This window comes from Rhinolophus hipposideros (assembly GCF_964194185.1).
Source record: "Rhinolophus hipposideros genome assembly, chromosome: 11".
Lineage (NCBI taxonomy): Eukaryota > Metazoa > Chordata > Mammalia > Chiroptera > Rhinolophidae > Rhinolophus > Rhinolophus hipposideros.
Window position 1 is genome coordinate 13,978,450 of NC_138057.1, and position 24,692 is coordinate 14,003,141.

At 35.9% G+C, this 24,692-nt stretch overlaps 1 protein-coding gene across 4 annotated transcripts in view; it reads left to right on the top strand.

The window, feature by feature from the left end:
• Window positions 1-5,712, top strand: part of CAAP1 (caspase activity and apoptosis inhibitor 1) — a 43,328-nt gene extending 37,616 nt beyond the window's left edge. For 2 of the 4 annotated variants that reach the window (XM_081065520.1, XM_081065521.1), the window contains exon 6: window positions 466-4,570. In XM_081065520.1, coding sequence (XP_080921646.1) covers window positions 466-812 — 347 coding nt within the window. In that variant the 3' untranslated portion in view covers window positions 813-4,570. Of the gene's footprint in view, window positions 1-465; window positions 4,571-5,676 lie in introns of those variants that run through there. The other 2 variants (XR_013994394.1, XM_081065519.1) reach the window with 2 other exon arrangements.
• Window positions 5,713-24,692: the final 18,980 nt, after the last annotated feature.

Here is a 24,692-nt window from a genome sequence, read left to right on the forward strand (position 1 = left end):
GATTTGGGATAATTGCAATGCACATAGCATCCAGCTTGCCAGTGATCGTTTTCCTTTTTTTGTAGTTTATAAAGCAAAGTATTTTAAACTCTTTCTAGAATGGAGTTTTACTTCAATAATAAGCAATATTCTACCCAAAGGGTTTCCAGTGATACTACAAGCTTCACTGTGTTATAAAGTGTCAATGATGTTTTTTAGGAAAATAGATCATGCAACTCCATATGATGGTATGAATTTCCCAATGTTTCCATATTTTATGTTGGAATGGAAAATACATTAAATTTAAATTAGATTTGTTTTAATAAGTTGAGGAGTCAGTAGGAAAAGTTGGTGGGGATTATGGAATGTGTTTGGGAGTCCATGGTGGGAGGTGGGATCACAGCAGCCTTTTAATCATAAATAGAAAGGAAATTTTGACCAGGTCATTTAGTTTACATGCTTCTTTTCTCCCCTTTTTTGTTTCAGGAAAAGGGGAAGATAGTGACGCACTCAGTATAAATGCAGATGCTTATGACAGCGACATAGAAGGCCCGTGCAACGAAGAAGCAGCTGCTCCTGAGGTCCCGGAAAATACAGTCCAGAGTGAAGCCGGTCAGATAGATGACCTGGAGAAGGACATTGAGAAGAGTGTGAATGAGATTTTGGGTCTGGCAGAGTCTAGCCCAGAGGAGCCCAAAGCCGCCACCCTGACTGTTCCTCCTCCAGAAGATGTTCAGCCTTCTGCACAGCAGCTGGAGCTGCTCGAACTGGAGATGAGGGCAAGAGCGATCAAAGCCCTGATGAAAGCTGGTGATATAAAAAAGCCAGCCTAGTCACTTACCTTCAACTTGAATTTTAGGTGTGTTTGAACAACGCCACCTCATATAATTTTGTGTCTGAAGTTTATTTTGGGTCTTATATGATATTTCTCAACACTATTAGATAAACTCATCTTAGACCTAGAATATGTTTGGCTTTTTTGTTGTTGTTACTTTTATATTATATATGTGTTACTGTTTTCTGAGTTCCTGGCAAACAGTGTTGGATAACTGGGTACTTTGTTAGATGAGTATATATAGGTATGTCTGTAGATTAATATCTGAAAAGCCGTTAGCATAGAGTCATGGTATTTTTTTCTTTATTTGTAAATGTTTTGGCACAGACCTAAAAGCTTAAGAAAAATCGACCAAGCATGTTGCTTTTAAGGCTTCCTGTATTTTGCAATAGAATATTAAATTATTGCTCCTAGATTTAACATTTTAAGAAATTTAATTAATGCTTATATGCACTTTTAAAATACGTGTTGTCTTGATGATACTTTATGGGTGTGTATTTACTAGTAGAAACTGCGTAACATTTTTCATTATAAGGATTAGAGATCTGAAATGGTTGAGAAAAACTTCATTTGTGAACGAAAAAGGACATAATTTAAGGCAATTTTTAACAATGTAGAGTAACTGCCAACTGTAGTTCCAGCAGACAAGCCAGTCTTTTTTTGATATTATTGGATACTTTGTTCAAGTTTTGTTTTTCGTTTTTTGTTTTTCAATAAAAAGGGAACACATTTTCATTCTAAGCCATCAGGAAAAGGAGAACATTTTATCGTATCGGTTTTCATCTGGTGTTTTTGAAGATCTGATGTGCTATGATTCTGTGAATTAAAAATAATAAAGACTATCATTCTGGATTTGAAGACTTGACACATTTCCAAATGAAAAATTAACTTCAGGAAGTTTTGATAAATTGATTTTATAATTAATCTACTTTTGTATAATTTTTGTAAATAAATGAACATCCTATCACAATTACAGATGCTTTTTGCCCCATCACTAATTGCAGTTGTTTGATACCAAAATAAATTTAGATAGAGACTCTTAATTTTTTTCCAGAAATATAAATCTGGAACTGTTGTTTTTATATTTACTTACAAGTGTGGTATGTTTTATTTATAAACCATGCTCTACTAATGTTGTGTGAGGATCTTCCTCAGACGTAAAACTTTCAGGAATTGTGTTTTGTTAGCTGGCTTAATTAATTATATGTAAATTTAGAGGATTTCTTATGGAAATGGAGAGGATGAAACTTTGGAGTTGCAGTTATAGATTCCTTTTCTTGGTTGTTCCTGAACATGCCTTTAAATAATCTTGTGATTTGTTTTTCTTCCCTGAATCTTTCTGATGAAGCACAGAGGCCTGTATCATTTGGAATGCTTAGTGGTAGCTGTGAGTCTGGTTTAAAAAGTCAGTTCTCACAGTTACCGCTTCGAGATGACGGAGCACTGATTCTGGTAAAATAATGTTTTATTCCAACTATAACTGAAAGTTAAAATAATGAAGTGGTGCGGGATAAATGTTATTGCTGCTCACTAATTATAAAATGCAGTAGATGACATATGTGATTAAACATACAGGAGTTGTAAAAGGTCTGAGTGCTTTGTATCCGATTAAAGTCACCACCTTCTTAAAGCATCGTGTGTCTGCTCTATTCAGTGCACACACGGGTTCAGGGGACAGTTGACTCGAGTTGGTGTGTGTGAGGTAGAATGAGCTGAACAAATTAGAAGCTTCTTAGACTCCTACTTGGAAAATCAACATTTCCTCTTATTTTTTTTTCTTCTCCTTTTTTAATGTTGAAAGATGAGAGCTTTTTGGAAATGAATGGCTTTCAAGAAAAGGGATTTTAAGTTTATTTTAGAAATGCCTAAGTAATGAGAAAATACCATATATTGATCCAATGCTGTTCTTTAAATCATCAGCTCACAGGTATTTATTGATTACCTTTAAGGTGTTCAGTCTTATTCAGAATCTTAAACTCGGGATGTCACAGTATAGATTTTAGAATGGAGTAGACTGACTCATAAAGATACGGGTGCTGCTTCCTTTCATGCCTCATTTTTCCCTTTGCCAAGGTAAGGAAAATTTACAGGCAGTGTTTAATAATTAAAAGAGAAAGCAATTTAGCAGCCTAATTTTCCATTTAAAGTCAGTAATCCTGATAGTTGACCAAGACCTTGACCCAAATTTGAATGATAGGTGGCAACTGATAATAATGGGTCCTCGGCATTAGACCTTAGCCCACTTTTTGATGTTCCTTCTAATTTACACACTCAGATACATCCAAAAACCTGTTACCAGATTACCTGTGTAAGGTACATTATGAAAAATCACCTAAATACCCCAAATCTTTTTGTCGAACACTATCAGTTCCTTAAAACTATCAGGCAATATTATTAATATTATTATTATTAATATTATTATCCTTCCTGGTAAATTTTGTTGCCAAAACTTGCTTTCAACAAATCATTAGATCCTAGTACTTGATTAGCTGAGTAGAGGTGTTCTGAGTCATTTGAACAGTAATACAAATTACAATAAAATAAGTATTTTTCAATGCTATTTCCAAGGTAGGTCAAGCAGGAGCGAACCCACAATTTGGGCCAAATTTAGATGGCAGCCTAAAAATTTTTTAAATTCTCAGTTCTATGTCATCATAAAAAGTAGGAAAAATGAGTTCATTTATATATACTTATCCTTGATTGTATCTGTTTAATTCTTAAAAAGTAAAAGACCAATATCTTTTAACTTAAATATCCTAGGCATTTTTACATTTTCTTTATTTTCAAGTAGACTCCCTTTTTAAAAGAAAGGTGGGAATGAATATATCAGTAGGAACTCAAACACATTTCCTTGATATTTAATCATTTTTTAAAAAACTTTGTGATGCAATGAAAAGAGTGTGAGAGTTAAGAACAGAAGGTTCTGATTCTGTCCAAACCAGCTGTGTAACCTTGGACAAGTAAATACAATGAGGGAAATTGTTAACTAATGTATAGGATTTCTTTCTGCTGTAGTATTTTGTGATTCTAGTACAGGATACCATAAAAATTTGGGAAATTTAGGGAACTTCTGAGTTCAAGTGTTTACCTTTTCTTTTCCCCCCATTCAAAATGAAGCTGTCCATTTAATCTTTCTTTCTCCCACTGTTGCTGGATGTGAACAATAATCCAGTTTTTATGTTTTGTTTTTTTTTGTTTTACCTTTTACAGTCTTTATTGTTAGGATCACTTGATAAGTATACTGTCTAGAATTATTCACTTTGGTCCATAAATTTAGGTTATCTTTAATTTCTTGCTTTATTTCAAAATAACATATAAATAATGTTAAGTCAAAAAAGATGTTTTTCTAAGGCTTGTAATGAAAAATAGTACTCTCTTTCCCTATTCTTTTACATCAGCTTTTGCTACTGAGAGGTAACCACTTTAAAAATCTTTTAACCGGTTTTTCCATTTATCTCTGTATTTTTAAGTAACACAATTATTAGGCTCTATCTTGATATTTCTGTTTTTTGATTTTTTCTATTGATCTGTGTTGGACAATGAAGATGAAGCTCTATTTCTTCTACCTCTTCTAAACATGTACCTTCCTCCCTCAGTCTCTCAATACAGCGCAGTGACGGTACTTTTTTGGTTAAGTTAGCATTTAATATTTATACTATTTTCACTATGTAAATAATATAGACAACTGGGTTGTGTGGTATCTGTAATTATATTCCTCTTTTGTTCCAATTTTTGATTAAAATTTTTTGGAATTAATAATATAAATACTTTGTTTCATTTGCTCAGTGTTCTCTGTAGTACACATTAACTTACGTTATACCCTGTCTTCCAGAAGTGTAAATCTCTTCTTAGCAGGATGCAAAACATGATACAGTCTTTTTGTTTATGTTTTTCTTGAAAGCCATTCCTCCTGGAGCTCTGTTTTATGCTTTTCTGGATTGGTTGCCCTTCATTCACCTGGCATGTTGGATATCCCATTCCTGAATCCTCTGTCTTCCTCATGGAATTTATTTCCACATTTTGGTGGCATACCTCTTCCAACAGCTTCCTATGAAAGAAGGCATGAACAATAAATTGTTTTGATTCATTGGTGTGACTCAGCATGGCTCAGTTCTGTCCATACACTCGATTATAACATTGTAACGTTATGTGCCTGTTGCTGCCCAGGCTGGAAATCCCTGTCATTGCATCAGGCCTCCGGCTTCCATTGAAGCCTGGGAGAAGTCATTTGTCATTTTGATTCTTTTTCACTTATGTGTGTCTTATTTGTTTCTCTTTGGAAGTTGTTAGGATCTTATCTTTATTCCCAGTATTCTGAAATTTCTTGATGATGTGTCAGAGGATGGCTCTCTTTTTGTTGTAGTTTGTTTGTTTAAAAATAACTACTCGCCGTCTTTTTTCCTATCTCAAACCCTGACCAAGTGAAAATCCTGCTAGCAAGTGCTGGGAGACCCTCTACTGGAAATAATTAAGCTCCATCCTACTCCTCAAATCACAAACTGTTGGATGGATCTGTTTGTATTCATTAGTAATTGGTGGGTGATCTCAGAGGGGAGATTAATGTCATTTAGTCCTGGGAAGTTTTTAAATATTGCTTCCTGATTACGTTACTTTCCCTCTACTTGTTCTCTAATCTCTATTTCTGGAACTCCTTTCATTAAGATACTGATTATGTAGGCCTGATTTTTTTATTATTGTCTCTATTTTCCATCTTTTTTCCTACTTTCTTGTATATTTTCTCTGTATTCTCTGCCAGTTCTTCCAATGTTTAAAAAAAATGTATATTTAATATCCAAAAGATCTTTTTATGTTTTATTCTCTGAATATTCCACTTTAAAAATAGCATGTTTTTGTGTCTGTAGGGGCGTGACTTCATCCCGGTGACCCGGTGACCATGCTGTATCCTGTGAGGCAATGCAGGCAGGTCGTGACCTCCAACTGGCCTATCTGGTGCCACATGATCCTCCCAGGAACATTCCAGACAGGCAGGCAGTCCTGTGCGGAGTCATCACAGGAACATTTTCTCCTCTACCTGTGGTTCTTGCTGAAGGATGTCTTGAAACAATTTCCCCATTTGCCTCTGATTCCTTTGAGACATGCGACTTTCTGCCTTGCTCAACGTAGGGCATAGCTGCAGGCTATCAAATTGCTTAGCTGAAGCCTGGCTTTAGCTTCTCAGCAACAGGGTGTCCCATCAATCCTCCATCATCTTTTACTTTGCTATCACCCTGCACGAGGGCCGTGGGAACTTGACTGCTGGTTTTTTCTTTGTTTGTTTTGCTGTTTATATAAGTAATAAATTGCCTGTATCTGAAAAGAGCTCATTGTTTTTCTTTACCAGCGAAATCTGTCAGGCCTGCCTTGGCCCTGACCTTGGCTTTTTGTTTGACAGTTTCATGGATGTAACATTTTACCTTTCCAAGGATGTGAATTTTCGTGGTGGTTTTCAAGTTTTCTTCTATTTTTTGCCTTCTATTTCCTTCAAGTTAATGTTTTTCTTGCTTTGCTCTTTGATGTCGTCTCAAATTTCCGTAAATCTTCGGTGATATTTGGTAGCTTTCACATGTAAGGGGTAAGAAAGACACTAAAAAGCTGACTGGACGCTCTCTTTATGGATGAGGCTCATTAATTGGTAAAATTCAATTTTCTCTTGGGCTGGCTGAGGGTATCTGTCGTTCACTCTGAGGGCTTTTTATTTAGTCCCCTTGTTTTAATAGGCTAACCCTGCGCTTAAACTCTGCTTGGTTTGTCTGAGTTTAGAATCTCATGCTTCCACTTGGCCAGTCATTGGTGGAGTTGGTGAACAAATGGTTGCCTGTTTGTGAAGAGACCGACTTTTAGGTTTTATCTACTGCATTCTGTGTTTGGAGGAACCTAGGATCTTCATTCCTGAGCCTCACTTGGTTTTGTGTTTAGAATCAGGTTGCTTCCCAGTTTTCCTACAGGCCCTTAGTTTGCAGCCTTCTTCATCCGCTGTAGGTTCCAGTCATTTGTTTTTCAGCTTCCAAAATTTTCATAAAGAATCTGTCTTTTACTGTCTGTCTGAATGAGTTTGTCCTTTTAATCTCTGCTTGTCATTGTAATGGATTTCCATGAGGGAACAGTGGCAAATGTATTTAGTATACTTTGTGGAAGCAGATGTTAGTTGATTAATTTTTAAACTGTTTTTGCTTTTGTCAATCTTAAGGTGTTTTGTTTTGTTTTGTTTTCTTTCTAGAATCTTGATTACAAGTGGAAAGGTGTGAGAAAGGTAGCACACAAGGATTACAGCAGATTAGAATCAGTGGTCCTTGAGGCTGGCAGTGATACTTGCTTATATAGTTGGCCATGTTGTTTTCCTTCTTTCACCCCAGTAATTTTTCCTAGAATATGTAATTTAGTGTCCATATTCTCAGATATGTGGTGTGCTCTTTCATTATGTATTATAATTTCACATTCTTTCAGTTTCAGGAACATTTACTTGAATTATTATTGTAGTATTTGTTCTTTTCCCTTGCTTTGTGTTTTTTTTTTTTATTTCATGTTGTTTGCATTCTGTCTTCACCTATCTTCAATATACAGTACTTTTTGTGAATCTTTTTTTATCCTCAATTTGAGTTTAAAAATTTTCACTTTTCATCTATTTCTCTTAAGGCATTATCTGTTGTGTTTATTCACTCCTTGGGTTCCTTCTAGTTTATTTTTCATTTCTAAAAAAAATTTTCTTCCTTTCTAATTCTCCCCTGAATTCTGTCGTCTCATATCTAATTCTGATTCATATTGTTTAAGGGCTTGTTTCATTTTTGTAATGACATTGATCTCATTTTAAAATACAAGATAACAGTTTTCACATGTTCTGTGCATCTGTCTTTTGGGTATACTTTTATTGTCTGTCAGGATATTCTGCTCCTTATTCTCTCGTTTATTGATAACAATATTTCATAGGATTTGACCTTGATAGTTTTGTTTCTCATTTTCACGTGAAGCCCATTTTCCTGAACTTTTAGAAGGAACCTGGATCAGATTAGCTTTTTTTTTTATTTCATTGGGGAATATTGGAGAACAGTGTGTTTTACCAGGATGAAAAACTGTGTTGTTTTTCAACCTAGTTGTTGGGTGCAGCTCACCTCTAAGTCAGGTCATTGTGGAAGGCGCAGCTCACTGGCACATGTGGGACTCGAACTGGCGACCTTGGTACCATGAGCTGGAGTTATGAGCATCTCACTCCAACCACTGAGCCAACTGGCCTCCCACTGGTGGCCCAGCTCCAAGCCCAAGCCGCTGCCTCTCACTGGTCCATGTGGGACTCGAACCGATGACTTTAGTGTTATGAGCGCTGCTCTCTAACCACTGAGTCAACTAACTGTCCACCAGCGGCTCAGCTTCAAGCTGCTGGGGTTTTTTTTGTTGTTTTTTTTTCAATCTAGTTGTGGAGGGCGCAGTTCATTGGCCCATGTGGGAATCGAACCAGCAACCTTCTTGTTAAGAGCTTGCTCTCTAACCAACTGAGCCATCTGGCCGCCCGCAGATTAGCTTTTTCATCTCTCTTGTCTGCTTTGTTATCTAATGTTCAAAATATGGTAGCTTGATTCCTGACTCTCCCCCACTTTTACCTGGACTTCACTTTCCATCCTATTATTTTCTCTGTCCTGCTCATTTTGATTTGATAACCAGTTGATTCTTCTTAGTGTGGGACTCTGTCCTGAAAGGGAACCCTGGCTGGTCAGTTTCAGGAGTTCTTACAGGCTAGACTACTCCAGGTTCTTTCAGATCTCCTTACACCATTTATTCACCTGCTATTATTAGACGCAAAACCTCTCCCAGTTTTAGTTGCTATCTCAAATTGGCTTGCCATAATTTCTACTCTTTTGGGGTTTCTCCTATTACCAGGTCTGTTAGATGCCCAACTGGTATCCCTTTGTTTTCTGCTACAGAAGTGCTGATATTATTATGAAGGTCTTATGAATTGTTAGTAGTTTGTTCTAACATGCTTATATTTGGGGGTTGTGGAGATACCTGTACATAGTTTTATTTTAAATGTTATGTTGTCCATGGATTTTGATTTTTCTTTCTGTTGCTCTGTCTGGTTTTATGTAGGGATTTGGAGAGATTAAAAAATCTTTGCTTTGCTACCACCACGTTTCCAGGATACTCCTGTGTTTTCATTTTAAAATATCTATTCAGCCTTTATTATATACAAATAATAATGTAGTATTTTATATCAAAGAGAACTAATTTATATGTAAAATATCTTAGTGAATTCACAAAGTAGTCTTAATATTTTATTATGACAAACCTTTCTTACATTTTTAAAGTTATTTTTTATTTTAAAACTAAAGCCTGTTTATCTTATTTGGTAGAAGCCTGTTATCTTGTTACTAAAGGTAGAACAAGTTAGCATTGCTCCTTAATAGCAAAGGAATTTAGCTTCATTAGGTATATTCTTATTATAGTTAATGTCAGCTTAAAGGTTTTTTAATCTATTAAGATTAGAAGTCATTTATATAAAAAGATAGGGCATTGTAGATTCAAAGGACCAAATTTTAATGTTATTTTAAAACTTTTCAGAAGAAAATGATTGAATTCACTGTGTCCCTTTTAAAAGATAGTTTTTTTCCTTTGAACAATTTATATTTATTCATTATTCTTCTGTTTTAGCATATCTCCTCTGCCCGCATTGTATTTTCTCAAAGTCCAAAAAAGGACTACAAATTTTGGTATGTAACTGATATTTTTCCCTCTAAATAAATACATTTTATGTAGGATTTTTAATAAGATTCTGTCTTTAGTGTGATATTTAAAATCACCAAATTAATGAAAATTTGGTATTATTGCCTGTCATGTTTATCAGTCAATTATAACATAGTCACAAAAAAAGAAAAGAAACAAACAAAAAACCTCTCTGCCTGAAACAAGATTCAGAAAGTACCAGTTCATAGTATCACATAAAGGTTTTCCCTCTGTCCCTTAGTGAAAAAGATAGATTGGTGTAGTTGATAGCTATAAAACAATTTTTGTTTGTTTTTTGGGGGTGTTTTTTTTTGTATTAAACACGTGTAATAGGTTATTTATGGGGTTTTTCTATTAGTAAACATGGAAGAAGAGAATATAACATCAAGAACACTAAGATATCAAGTTAAAATCTGATTAGGAAGTCCTTTGGCTTAATCATTATTATATGAACCTTCATGTTTATTTCTACGACAAATCTGCAATACGTTTATAGCCAAATTTAAATGTTAAAATATTGCATTTGTTGGGTCAAGTTTCATGCTTTATAATTCTTTTTTACCATTAACACTAAAACATGCATTCTGAAACCTGCAAAAAGGTTTTTGCTGCATGCTAGTTAATCAAACTGCTGCTGTCGTCACAGGACAGAGTCAAAGCCTGTAATGGAGGTACAGCAGGGATATGAATCGACAAGTAATCATCCCTGTTTGTTTTTTAAATACATGTTCTACAATCGCTATTCTCTTTTAAATATATCTTAAGATATGATCCTTTACCACCTAATCTGTAAACTCTTGCTGGAACTTAATGTGAATTTTAACTGATGGCAAAAATCAGTCTTATATAGCATCGTTTTCCATGGTGAATAAATGAATCAATCCCTCTGTTATAGGACGTGGTTACATCCACAAATGACAACTGTAAGAACTTGGTTTTCCTATTTCCATTTATATATTAATTACTGTTAATTGATATCTTTTTAAAAAGTGTGCTACCTTTAGTGAAGGATAGACATTTCATTGATAGTTATCTTTGAAACCCCAAAATGAACCTTTATTAGGTGTATTGATTTGGAATTCAGAAAATCTAAATTGTAGTTCTTCCTCAAGTATTTAAACATTGTGAATTGTCAGTTTGTAATTTTTAAATTAAATTCATTGTGGTAACATTGGTTAATAAATTTCAGGTGTACAATTTTATAATACATCATCTGTATACACCATTGTGTGGTCACCACTCCACGTCGTCTCCTTCAGTCACCATATGTTTGACCCTCTTTACCCTCTTCATCCTCTTCCCATTCCCCCTTGTCTGGTAACCACTATCCTGCTGTCTGTATCTATGAGTTTGTTTGTTGCTTTTTGTTTTATATCCCACATACTTATGAGTGAAATATGATTCTTGTCCTTCTTCTGACTTATCTCACTTAGCATGATACTCTCCAGATCCGTCCATGTTGTCACCAATGGCAGTATTTCATCCTTTTTTTATAAGTGGTATTCCGTGCTGTGCGTGCGCGCGCGTGTGTGTGACATCTTTATCCAATCATCTGTTGAAGGACACTTAATTTCTTTCCATGTCTTTACTATTGTGAATAATGCCGCAATGAATATAGGGGTACATATATTTTTACGAATAAGTGTTTTCAATTTTTTTTCTGGTATATACCCAGAAGACGGATTGCTGGGTCATATGGTTGCTCTATTCTTAATTTTTTGAGGTAACTCCATACTGTTTTCCATAGTGGCTGCCCGAGTCTACATTCCCACCAGCAGTATGGAAGAGTTCCCTTTTCTCCACATCTTCCCCAACACTTTTTATTTCTTGTTTTGTTGATAATAGCCATTCTAACAGGTGTGAGGTGGTATCTCATTGAGGTTTAGATTTGTATTTCCCTTATACCTAGTGATGTTGAGCGTCTTCCATGTATCTGTTGCCATTTGTGTGTTCCTTGGAAAAATGTCTATTCGGGTCCTCTGCCCGTTTTTAATCGGATTGTTTGTCTTTTTATTGTTGAGTTTTATGTGTTCTTTATATATTTTGGGTATTGGCTCCTCCTTATTGGAGGTATCATTTGCAAATATTTTCTCCCATTCAGTTGGTTGCCTTTTTGTTTTGTTGATGGTGCATTTTACTGTGCAGAAGCTTTTTAATTGTAGTCCCGTTGATTTGTTTTTGCTTTAATCTCCTTTCCCTTTGGGGTCAACTGCATAAAAAGTTTTTTGAGACCAAGGTCCGTAAGTTTAGTGCATCTGTTTTCTTTTATGTCTTATATTCAAATCTTTAATCCATTTGAGTTAATTTTTGTGTATAGTATCAGCAGTCTAGTTTCATTCTTTTGCATGTAGCTTTCCAGTTTTCCAGCACCATTTATTAAAGAGGCTTTCCTTTCTCCATTATCTTATATAGCTCCTTTGTTGAAAATTGTTTGCCCATTTATATGTGGGTTTCTTCGTGGGCTCTCATTTCTGTTCCATTGATCTGTGTGTCTGTTTTTCTGTCAATACCATACTGTTTTGAGTATTGTAGCTTTGTACTATAGTTTGAAGCCAGGGAGTGTGATACCTCCAGCCTTGTTTTTGTTTTTTTTACTCAGGATTGCTTTGGTTATTCAGGATATTTTGTGGTTTTATGCAAATTTGAGGATTTTTTGTTCTATTTCTTTTGAAAATGCCATAGGAATTTTGATGGAGATTACATTAAATCTGTATATAGCTTTAGGTCATACGGCCATTTTAACAATGCTAATTCTTCCAATCCATGAACATTAAATATCTTTCCATTTCTTTGTGTCTTTAAATTTCTTTCAACAATGTCTTGTAGTTTTCAGTGTACAGGTCCTTTACTTCCTTTGTTAAGTTTATTCCCAGGTATTTTATTGTTTTTGTTGGAATTGTAAATGGGATTGTTTTCTTCACTTTTCTTCTGGTATTTCATTGTTAGTATAAGAAATGCAGTGAGTTGTCAATCTAAACCACATTTTATTGTGAATTAGTTTGAAATTATTTGCCTTTATTAGCAAGATATCAGAAAATAAAGTTTTGATTGATAGGAAAATGAGGTTTATATTTAGATCTTATGGAACTACCAAATGGATAGGAAACTGAAGGGTGCAGCTCCCCACATTAGCTTGGTTGATGTGTCCGCTTTGAACCAGCCCGACCTGACCAGCCTTTTTAGTAAATCTTTTTGATCTTCTTTTCTTCCCTTTTCTTTTCTATCTCACTAGTAACTCTTTTTCCTTTGCTCTTCTGCCATTTTCCTATCCTGCACTTTCTTCCTTAACTGATCATTATTTGAGATAAAAGGGTTGTCTTTTATTTGTTGTGTTCTCAACCCACATGCTTTAAAAAAAAATTAAATGTCAAAAAAACTTTGTTTAAAAACCTGTGTTTCATTTTTAGTGTAGATAATTGAGAATTTTATAATCATAGTGAACCAGAGAAAAAGAATTTCTTATTGGATGGGCTATTAAAGATCTAGTTCAAAATACCAACAAATTGAATGTTTATTTATTGCATGTAGTTTTCAAAAAAAGATTATTTTTGAATTAGTGTCTTTTACATTTCAAGAAAAGTTTAAAGTTTTTGGTCATGCCACTTCCTTCCCCCACTTGCCATAATAATTTCATTGCATATGTCACTCAAATATTAATTCTCTTTCTCTTATCTCTCTCCCACAACTTCAGTTTAAATTATCAAAGGTACATGAACACTGGGTGATTTTGAGTTCAGGGTTTTCTTTTTAAAGCTTTGTTTCTGAGTTCCTAATTTCTTATTTCTCATTTGCAGTATGTAGACTTATTGCAAATAATGTGGACAAAAAACTATAGAGAGAATTTCCACTACCTAAATATAATCTATTAGCTGTCTTCCTTTGTTTTCCAATACTGATTATCTGTTGATAAATTAACAGTACACACACGTGTGCGCACATGAGCTACTCAGTATTAGCAAGAGTATAAGGAGTAAAAGGATTAAAAAAACAATCTGGAAGAAAAGCATTTGCACAAATATGAAAGCCATTGGGTTGGTATCCTTATGATATCAAGGTTTAGTAACGATCAAGAAATTAGAGTGTTGATATTCTGGAATTGTGTATTAACTATGGTTGCCAATTCTTTAAGCTCATAGAATGTTGGAAGGGTGGGAGATGTGCAGAGGAAGCACATTTCTTTCTGACAGAAAAAAGTGACAGCTCACAGTGAAAGAGCTATGGTTACGTGATCTTTGGAGACTGTTTAGTGCAGGGACCAATGGTATCACACCCAGGAGTTTTGTTTGCTTTAAGTGTCACACTATGATAATTGGTGTTTCTAATGATCAATCTGAGCCTGCAAGATAAGGGGTTCATGTGCAAATGTGTGCAAATTTGTTTTGTTGTAAAACATGTTTAAAAGCTGTTTTGTTATAAGACGATTAGGAAGATTCTTTTCTTGCTTTACTGAATAAATGAGGCATCATCTTCCAGCAACTAATTGAAAATAGCTGGTATATCCACTTACATTTGCTTTGAGTCCTACTTGCAGTTAAACTCTAAGTTTTCTGGAAAAATCTGTTCACTGAAACAGTAGAATAAAGAAAATGGACTTGTGTACTTTGTAGTAGATGGCCACTTAATGTTACTTGAAGCATGAGTTATGTTTATCACTGAAAGCTGAAATTAGCGCCCCAACTCGTGGCCTGTGTTTAACATTTTAAAGGTATAAACTCAGTGAGAAACGTCGTTAGAGATAACAGGCTTTTATGCTTGGCAGAGGTAGGTGGCACATTTACTTAACATACGTACATTGCTTATATTACTCTCTTGACAGATTCTCCAAATACCTTGTTTTTTTTCATGGCAACATGTGTCCCTGTATGTCTAGTACTTTATATGAACAAGGTTTTTTTTAATGGTTGATTGCAGTTAAATGATGAGTACCCTGTGGTATGGTCAAAGCAAAATATCGTATATTTGGTGTGTAGCAAGCTTGTGTATTCTAATTTACCTAAAGTAGTTCAGTTACACTACAGTCAGGAAATCCAACCTTTGTCAGCTGGTACTGTGTCTCTGGCTGCCTCACAGATCAGTGCAATGTTGTGCAAGGAGCACTTTTTCCAAGTCCTTGTTTTAAATTTTTGTGTTTGTGTTATCCTGGAAGGAGAGCTCCCACATTATATTTCCATATCTAGTCTCTGTAAACATTTAAATTTAACTTATCAAAGCAATGAATAGTCAGTCTTTCTTTTGTGGCAGAGTGTTTAATAAACAACACCTAGGTCACATAATAGAAACAGTAAAATTACAATGTTCTTTTAATGTTTTAAATTCGTGTCATTTATTTTTTTATTTAAAATAGGGCTGGGAAAGAAAAGAACTTTAGATTTTTATGTTTAATTGAACTAACAGCGTGTGCTGACAAGTAATAAATAACAGTAGTCCAAAGTGACTAAATAAATTGGTTTCCACAAGCAATGATTCATCTTCTGTCTTTCATTGCCATCAGGCTAAGAGACAGCTTCTTTTTGTCAGCGTATAGGAAAAATATTTTGATAGTATAACACTCCTGTTTCTATTCCTGCAATAGCAGCTCATTATCTTCTATGATAGTTGCATTTTTAAAATATTTAAATACAATAAGTAAGTCTACATTTGGTTGTTCATTTACCTAAAACTTTGTGAAGCTCTAATTGCTCAGTCTTTGTGGTGTTTAGCCATATTCAGGTAGAATCAGTCCCTCTTAATTTTTTCTTTGACTCATGGGTTATTTAGAAATGTATTACTTAGTTTCCTAATATTGCGGGGTTTTGTGATGATCTTTCTGTTACCAATTTTTAACTTAATTCTGTTGTAGTCATAGGACATATTTTGTATGAATCGGATCCTTTGAAAATCATTGAGATTTGTATTATCACCTAAAATATAGTCTGTGGGTATTTCTTGAACACTTTAAAGAAATGTATATTCTGTTGTTGTCTAATGTTACATAAATCAAATTAGGTCAAATGTTCAAATCTTCTGTGTTCTTACTGATTTCCTGTCTATTTTTCTTTACTTGTTGAGAGGGTATATAGTTTTCTATTGCTGCATAACAATTAGCACAGATTGGGCTTAAGGCAGCACACGTTTATTATCTCACAGTTTCCATGAGTCAGGAATCTGGGGATGACTTATCTGAGTCCTTTGCTCCAGGTCTTAAAAGAATGCAATTAAGTTGTCAGTTGGGGCTGTAGTCTCATAGGAGGCTTGGCGGCCTCTTGCAAGCTCATCTGGTTGTTGGCAAAATGCACTTCCTTGCAGCTGTAGAACTCATGGTAGCCTGTTTTTTCAAGGCCAGTAGGATAGAGTCTGACTTTTCATCTCTAATCTCGAGACCCTACTTTAAAGGACCCACATGATTAGGTCAGACCCACTCAATTCTTTTAATTAACTCAAATTCAACTGATACATGCTCAAAATTTCTTACTTTTGTCATAAAGCATAATGTAATTATTGGAGTGAAATTGCATCATATACACAAGTGTCAGCCAGGGATTCCACAGGACATGAATAGCAGGAGGTGAGAATTTGGGGGTGCTCTTAAAATTCTGCCCACAAATGAATATGAAAATCTCCAACAATTTTGTGGGTTTGTTTATTTCTTCTTGTAATGCTGTCATTTTTGCTTCAAGTATTTTGAAGCTCTGTTATTAGGTGCATAGATGTTTAAGATTATTATGTTTTCCTTAAAATTTGATCTCTTTATTATTATGAAATGACATTATTTTCCTTGGTAATGCTCTTTGCTCTGAAGTGTATTTTTTCTGTTAGTAATATAACCACTTCTGTTTTCTTTTGGTTAGTGTTTGGTATGTCTTTTCCAATCTTTTAATCTATTTGTGTCTTTAAATTATGTTTCTTATAGGCAACATATGGTTGGGTCTTCCTTTTCCATCCAGTTTTACAGTCTCAGCCTTTTTTTATTTTAAAATTTTTCTTTACAGTTTATTTTTTATGGATAGTCTTTGTGCATAACATATCATTTATAACACTAGTGTTCACCTTTTTAAAGTATGCAGTTTAGAGGTCTTTATAGATTTGTGTATCCATCAACACTATCTAATTCCAGAACATTTTCATTACCCCAGAAAGAAACTTTATACCCATTACCAGTCATTCCCCATGCCACCTTTCTGCTGCTGTGGGCAACCACTAATATACTTTCTGTCTATGAAGTTGACTATTCTGGACATTTCAGATAAATGGAATCATACAATAGATGGCTTTTTCTATCTGGCTTCTTTGTTTTCAAGTTTTATCCATGTTGTAGCTTATGTCAGTACTTCATTTCTTTTTGCGGCCAAATAATTTTCCATTGTATGAATACATTACATTTTGTTTATGCATTCATTGGTTGACTATCGGGTAATTTCCGCTTTGGGCCTATTGTGAATAATGCTGCTATGAAAATTCATGTACAAGTTTTTGTGTGGATACACACTTTCATTTTTCTTGGATATATACCTAGGAGTGGAATTACTGGGTGATGTTTAACTTTCTGATGAATTTACAGACATTTTGCCAAATTACTGCACTATTCGGCATTCCTACTAGCAATGTATCAGGGTTCCAATTTCGTTGCCAACACTTCTTACTGTCTGTCTTTTTTCTTTTAGTATTTTAAAGATGTTGCTTCACTGTGTTCTCATTTGCTTGCTTCCAATAAGGTATCTCCTGTAATCATTATTCCTCTGTATGTGTCTTTCTCTGATTTCTTTTACCGTTTCCTTTATTACTAGTTTTGAGCAATTTGATTACAATGTGACTTTGAATAGTTTTCTTTATGTTTCTTGTGCTTGGGGGTTCACTGTTTTTTTTGGATTTGTGTTTATCATATTTATCGAATGTGGAAAATTTTCAGTCATCATTTCTTCAAATATTTTTTATTACCCCTTTCTTCCTTTGAAGACTCCAATTACACATATTCTGTAGAGTGTACTTCAAGTTTTTACCAGAGCGCAGTGAGCTCTGTTGATATGTTAAAATTTTCTTTTTTCTCTGTCTTTGAAAGTTACAATCTTTTATTCTGCAATATTTAACCTGCTGTTAATCCCATGTATACATTTCTCATACATTGTAATTTTCATGTTAAGAAGTTGTATTTACATCTTTTTATATCTTCCGTGTCTTTGTTTAATGTCTTAAACATATAGAAAATAGTTATAATAACTTTTTAAAAGTCCTTGTCTGCTTATTCTGTCAGTCCTGGGTTAGTCCCAATTGATGAATTTTTCTCTTAATGATGAGTCATATTTTCCAATTTCTTTATAGGCCTGACAATTTTTTAATGAATGCCAGACATTGTGACTTTTACTTGTTGGGTACTGGATTTTTGTATTCATACAGCGTCTTGAGTCTTTTTAAATGAGATGTGATTAAGTTACTTGTAAACAATTTGAGTGTTTCCATTCCTGCCTTTAAGATTTGTTAGGTCCCACTGGAACATGCTCATTCTAGGGCAAATTTTAGTTCCCACTACGAATGAAACACGCTTCTACGTAGTAATGCCTGTGAAGCCTAAGGTTTGCCCATCGGCTGTTGTGAATAAGCACTCCTCCTAACCTAGTGTGGCTACTGAGCACTGTTACCTCTTTTGGTGGTTCTTATTCTGGCTTTGGTAGTTTCCTCACACGCCCTGTTCAGTACTCAGTTGAACACTGCAGTTCTCCAGAGTTCTTTCTCATCGCGGGGTTAGAGCACACATCAGAGTTTGTCTTCAATGCAGATTTTTCTTTGGTTGATTTATTCTGACTTCTGTTCTTTAGGGTGTTTCTCTAATCTTAATAAATTTGGGTCAGAACCTACTCTCTTCAGGAGATCGTAAGCCTTGTCTCCACTTCCAGTTACCCCTGTTTTCCTCTATTCCCTGCCCTGCAGAGCAAGTCTTTCTATTTATTTTAAATGATATATTGTCCAATTCTGAAGACATAGTTATTTCTCTGTTTCAGAGAAGTAGAGAAGTAACATGTTAATTTGTTTATCCATGTTCTGTTATGATGCAAGAGGATACTTGCCCGTGTAAGAGCATTAGTTAGTGGCGCTGTCACCTGGTCATTGTGTCACCCTCATTTCCTGTAACAGCCCAAGTTACAACTTAGATCCTTTTTTCTCTGAACTGTTTCCTTAAAAGGAGGTAATTGATACTGCTGGTAGATTTTTAAAACTCACTTTAAGGCCTTCTTCATTTGCAGTGAAATTCTGTATTGTCATCTGTTTTTCTTAGTAGTATAGCTAATGAATTTTAAAAAGAGTTGAAATCGTGGTAACTTCAGGCCCTTATTAAAGTAGCAAAGAAGAATTATTGGGAGAATAAATGTACAATTCAATGGATAACTTTTCTGGTTGTAAAGTAATGTTTATTTGTATAATGTGTAAATAACACAAAGGCAGATGGTTAATAACTCCTATTTGCAGCCATGAAAGTAAAATAAGTTTGTTAAAAAATAAAAATTTTATCCAATGGATATGTGGGCAATTAATCTGTTGGCATTTTTCTATTGAAAATAAATTTTAAATGATACGAAAATATTTAGAAATAGTTTCTCAGTCATGGAACGTAATTCCTTATTTTGCTTCTCATTGTTACCTCTCTGTTCTTGGAAATCCTAAAGTATTGAAATACTTTTCTGTAGAGGGTGGTCCTTCCTTTTATCCAGGAATAAATTCTGTGGCAAATCATTGAATCAGCAGTTATTTTGACTCTAACTGAAAGAGATAAAGTTCCAAAGAATTTATTATATATGTGTCTTGCCACTGAGTACGCAAGAAAAATACCTACTATCAGTGCTGACTGGTATTTTCTGAAACATGATGCTGCAGTCCTCATAAATAACAGTAGCAGAATCCCGAGGAATATAGCAGAGATCAATCTCTAGATGGATAACTTGGTCTATAAGCAAATAACTATTTAACTTCTTTTGACGTTTAAGAATGCTCTATGTGTTCCCTAATCCAGACCCCTGGAATTCAGTCAGATCCTAGAGATCAGGAAATTTTTACAGAGTAATAAAGACTAACAGATGAGCAACTGAGCACTGATATATGGAGGTACACTGTAATTTCAGTGGAGACACCCCTGTTCCTCTTGTGGAAACTCTGCTCTTTAACTTGCTGTCATGGAAATGTGCCATGACTATTTAGTGAATTGAACTTGACCCTGATGTTATGGGTTGAGAAAGTATAGATTTCATCAGTGATCTGTGAGGCTGGGTTATGCAGTGTCTCTGTAAACTTGTAGCTATTTGATGGGTATGCTGCCTAATAACCCATTTCCCTGTTTGGAACCTGCCATTATTCCCTAACTCTATACATGAACAAGGAGATGATCCAAAAGCAAGTGAATAACAATTTGAACTTTCAAGTGAGCTATGAACCTAAACAATCTTTTATCCATCTCTGCAGATGAGGAATGAGGTGGGAGGAGATGTCTGGATATGGTCTCTGAGGTGCCATCAGCTATCGTCTCAGGTTTTTGGCAGGTGTAGGCAGGCAGGATGGTTAGAAGTTAGAAAATAGAGTTTAAAAAATTATGTCACATTTTTAACATTAGTCTTCACACAGTATTTGCCTCCTTGCCCTGCTTCAACCTTTTTACATTTGGACAAATGGAGGTATTTTTAAAAACGTTTTTTGTTTAGAGTGCATTGACTGAGTTTTGACAGCCATATACTCATGTATAACTTATCAAGATCTGGAACACAGAAACCTCTCATTCCCCTGCCAGTGAGTCCCTCCCCCAAACCCCAGCGGCAGCCCCTCTTCTGAGTTTTTTCTTCTGTAGATTTAGTTTTGCATATTCTAGCATCATATAAATGAAATCATACAATATATTCTCTTGCATCAGACTTCCTTCACTCTGCATAATATTTGGGAGATTGATCCATATTCTCTCATGTACCAGCAATTTGTTCTTTTGCACTGCTACATGCACTTCTCACCACCATTATTTTATCTGTGCTACTGACGGATGCTGGGACTCTTTCTTGGTTGTGGCTCTATGAATAAAGCAGCTGTGAACATCACAAGTCTTTTGTGAGCGTGTTTTCCTTTATATTGGGTAAATACCTATGTGTGGAACTGCTGGCCATAGGGTAGGTGTATCTTTCATTTTAAAAGAAACTACCATACTTTTCCCCAGGGTGGTTGTGTCATTGTACCCTGCCATCAATCACACTGCTCCATGTGTTCTGTCACCGCATCCTTTGATTGGTGGTGTTTGTCTTTTTAACTGTGGCCGTTCTCGTGAATGTGTAGTGGTGTCTCCTTGTGGTTTTAATATGCATTTATTGATGACAGTGACGGTGAGCACTTTTTCATGTGCTTACTGGTCTGTGTTTATGTGTTATATACTCTTTTCAAATCTTTTGCCCATTTTAAATTGGGTTTGTGTTTTTTTTTTCTATTGTTGAATGGTCACAGTTCTTTCCATATCCTGGATGACAGTCCTTTATCAGGTGTATGTTTTGCCAGTGTTTTCTCCAAGTCTATGGCTCACCTATTCATTTTCCTAATGAGGTCTTTTGATGAGAAAAAGTTTTGAATTTTGATGAGGCCTATGTTTTTTTCTTTTATGGTTATTGCTTCCTGTGACCGGCCTACTGAATCTTGGCTACCCATAAGTCATGAACATACTCTCCTGTACTCTCTTGTGAAAGCTTTATAGTTTTACCTGATATATTTGGGTAACATATTTTGCCTTTTCACTAATTTTCACCGTTTTTCAAGAATAGATCTTCCAAACAATGTAAAATAATAGGCAGGTAAAATTACATTTACATAAAAGCAAAGTTTAATCAGGTTATGAGAAACCTATTGCAGCATCTTTCCTGAGAAAATGTGCAAATATGAAATTATTGAAAAGATCATACCATCTTTCATATTCATGTTTTGTTTTCAAGCATATAGTTTAAGAATAATAAAGGCATCTCTGATTAAAGAGCAACCTTGACTTAAAGCGGTATTTTAAACATACACTTGTTCAGTTAAAAAGAAATTGACCTTTCCGTCCCCTTATATGTCATGATAAACAGCAGGGAGAGAAGAGTCGCACCCACTCCTCGCGCTGCATGGAATTAGGGCGGAAAGTGAGAAACCACATCCTCCCTGATTACATGGGAGAGAACCGTACGCCTCTTGTTCCCAGTTGTTCTCATACTTGTTCTCTTGTCTCACACATTCAGATCCGATAGTCAGAAGGTGACCCTGGCCACCCTGCTCCAGGGAACGAGTGTAACTTCTGTTCCTTCACAAGGCCTGGATCCCAGCTGTTCATTACACTGGAGGAGGAAGCCGACACTGACACAGGACGGGCCATCGGCTATTCTAGCCAACAGAGGGCAGTGACTTGTTTAAACTCTCACATAATATTTGCTCCAAAAATGGATTTCCTGAACTTTTGCACTTAAATAACTATGGATTAATTTTTAGTGAGGCCACCATGGTGGAAACTAAGTAGAATGTATAACCCCAGACCGTTGGACAGCTGCGTGGTGTCACGGTTCTGCCTTAATTCGCTGCACATTAACTCCTTTGAAATTTGCAACCAGATTCTCAACTATTCACCTATTAATACCTGGAAATGCTTAAAGCATTTGGCCATTTGTTCACCTTCCTTGAACTGTACACCCAGGTAGGGTAAGAATAGATTTGCCAAAGAAAAGTGCACTCTAAAAGATTAGGCTGGTACTTGCAAAACGTTTTTCTTAGACAAGCCATAGAATGTTCGTGATGGTGTTTTTATGCAATTCTGCTAGTGATAAAATTCCATGTTATGATGCTTTCCTCCCCCCAAAGTTTTTTCTTTTATGAACTTAAAAAAGTTTTCAATACAAAGGTTATATTATCAACAAATGCTAGTTTGAAAGAACCAAATAGGATTTTGAAGATTACCCTTCTTTAACAATGCCTCAAATTTTTATCTCCTTATCCATCCCTCATTGCTTTCTTTCTCAAGACATTATGGTTTATTGTGTCTCCACCAGGTACCTTGCATGTGATTTACACTGTGAATGGCCCTGCTTTCGGAGCGAGTTAATGATATAATATCCCCATTTATATTCAGAGCAGTCAACACTTTCTAGCTCTCAGAATAATAAAAGCACCTGCATTTAATATACATGGAAGAATGGGAAGGCAAATAGATAAGGCACAATCAGGTAAGTGTAATCAGATAAAATATCACAATATTATATAGTAGATCAGCATCTGGTAATGACTTGAATTTTGAAAGACTGACACAAGGCATGGCCTCACGCAGCCAGGCATGCCTCATTCAGAGCGACTCTTCCCAGAGTTGATTGCTCCTCTCCTGTGTTTTCTGGCAGATTAAACAGGTAGGGTTTCTTATTTTAACTCTTCTAGAACTGCATTGTGCCACTGGAAAAACACTGGCAGTGTTCCTTTTGAGCCCAAATCGGAAACAAAAACTAATGACGTGTCTAAAAGTAAAACCTTGCATCTCCCAGCAGTTATCTCAAATTGATCCACATCAATTTTATTAAAAAAAATGATAATGATAATAAAGCTTGCAGTGATAGGCAGACCTTTCATTTTCATTTCTATTTACCTGCATGGTGTTGACATTTTCTTTCTTTTTTTTTTTTTTTAAACAGGAGAATACTGTTTTTCATTAGAAACTGATTTGTCTCTGAGAGCTTCTTCGCTTTTTATCACTGGCAGCTGGTAAACCTAGCTGTGTACGTTGACCTTGCATGAGCCCTAATGTAACAGAACCATATCATGTCACAGAGAAAGCTGCATATTTGCAAAAGGCAGAACTGAATAAACCTGTTTAATATAGTGGGATTTAGCAGTTTTCCTTCAAGTTACTCTGTCGGAGACCAGTGATCTCTTCAATGAACTCACTTCAGTTTCCTGGACGTCACGGAGACATGGGGACTGTAAGGTACAAGGCATGAGAGGAGCCCAGGTGCAGAAGGCTGTTTAGCAACACAACCTACGTCAGTGTTGGCCTCCCCAGTGGCAGGGCCCCCGCCTCTTCATGGAGGGATCGGGAAGTGCCTTTGCTCTTATCTGCTGCCATTGGAGTAGGACCCCGTGAGGAGAAAATGGAATTGACTGCTCCATCTTCTGAGCAGGGCTGGATTCACTCTCTTGTTCCTTAGTTCTTACGCTTTTGTTTGCTGTTCTAAGGGTGGCAGCCCTGGGCACCGGCCAAGGGGTGTCTATTTAAATGAAACTTTAATAAATATGAGTATGAAGGAGATGAAATAACTATCCATTGTATGTAGAACAACTCTTGTTATGGAAAAGACTCTTCCCAAATGGTCTCTGTGTCGTCACCTGGTTTAAGTCAGCTCAGCCTGTGACAGCAAAATACTGTAGACTGGTTGGCTTAAACAACAGAAATTAATTTTCTCACAAGGAGGCTGAAAGGTCCAGAACAGGATGCCAGCATGGCTGGGTTCTGGTGAGAGCTGCCTTCCTGGCTTGCAGACTCAATATGGCTACCTCAATATGTACTCACGTGGCCTCTGGAGAGAGAGAAAAAGAGCAAGCTCTCAGATGTCTCTCCCCACAATGACACTCATCCCATGAGGCCCCACCAGCATGACCTCCTCTAAACCTGCTTCCTGCCCAAGGGCCGCATGTCCAAATACCATCACATTGGGGGTTAGGGCTTCACCGTATGAATCTGACAGGACACAGTTCAGCCCATATCATGAATTTGTCACATGACTGTGACAAAGTAGTAAGTCATTGTATTACTGTGACTGAGACAAGGAAAACTACTGTCTGGCCAAAAATGTTCACATGAGGAGTATGGTGTAGTTCAGTCCCTGATGGAGCAAATGTCAATCAACTGGAAACTGGATGAGCCGTCTTTTATATCCCTTCTCACACACTCCCACACCTACACTCGCCTATCCCTACCACACCCACCTTAGGCTTTTAAAAAAAGAGACCACGAGAGAAAATGTTTGTGTCAGGGATTAAATAGAAAATGGAAAGTAACCTTCAGGATGTTTATGGTATCAACCAGCATTCTCTTGTACTTTCTGTTACACTTTCTGCCCTTGCAGGGACTGATCACTGATTTCAGAATGACGAATTAACCCCCGAAAGAGCTTCATTCAGCCAACAACTTTTCAGTTATATTCTGAATACCAAGGATGGAAAGAGAACT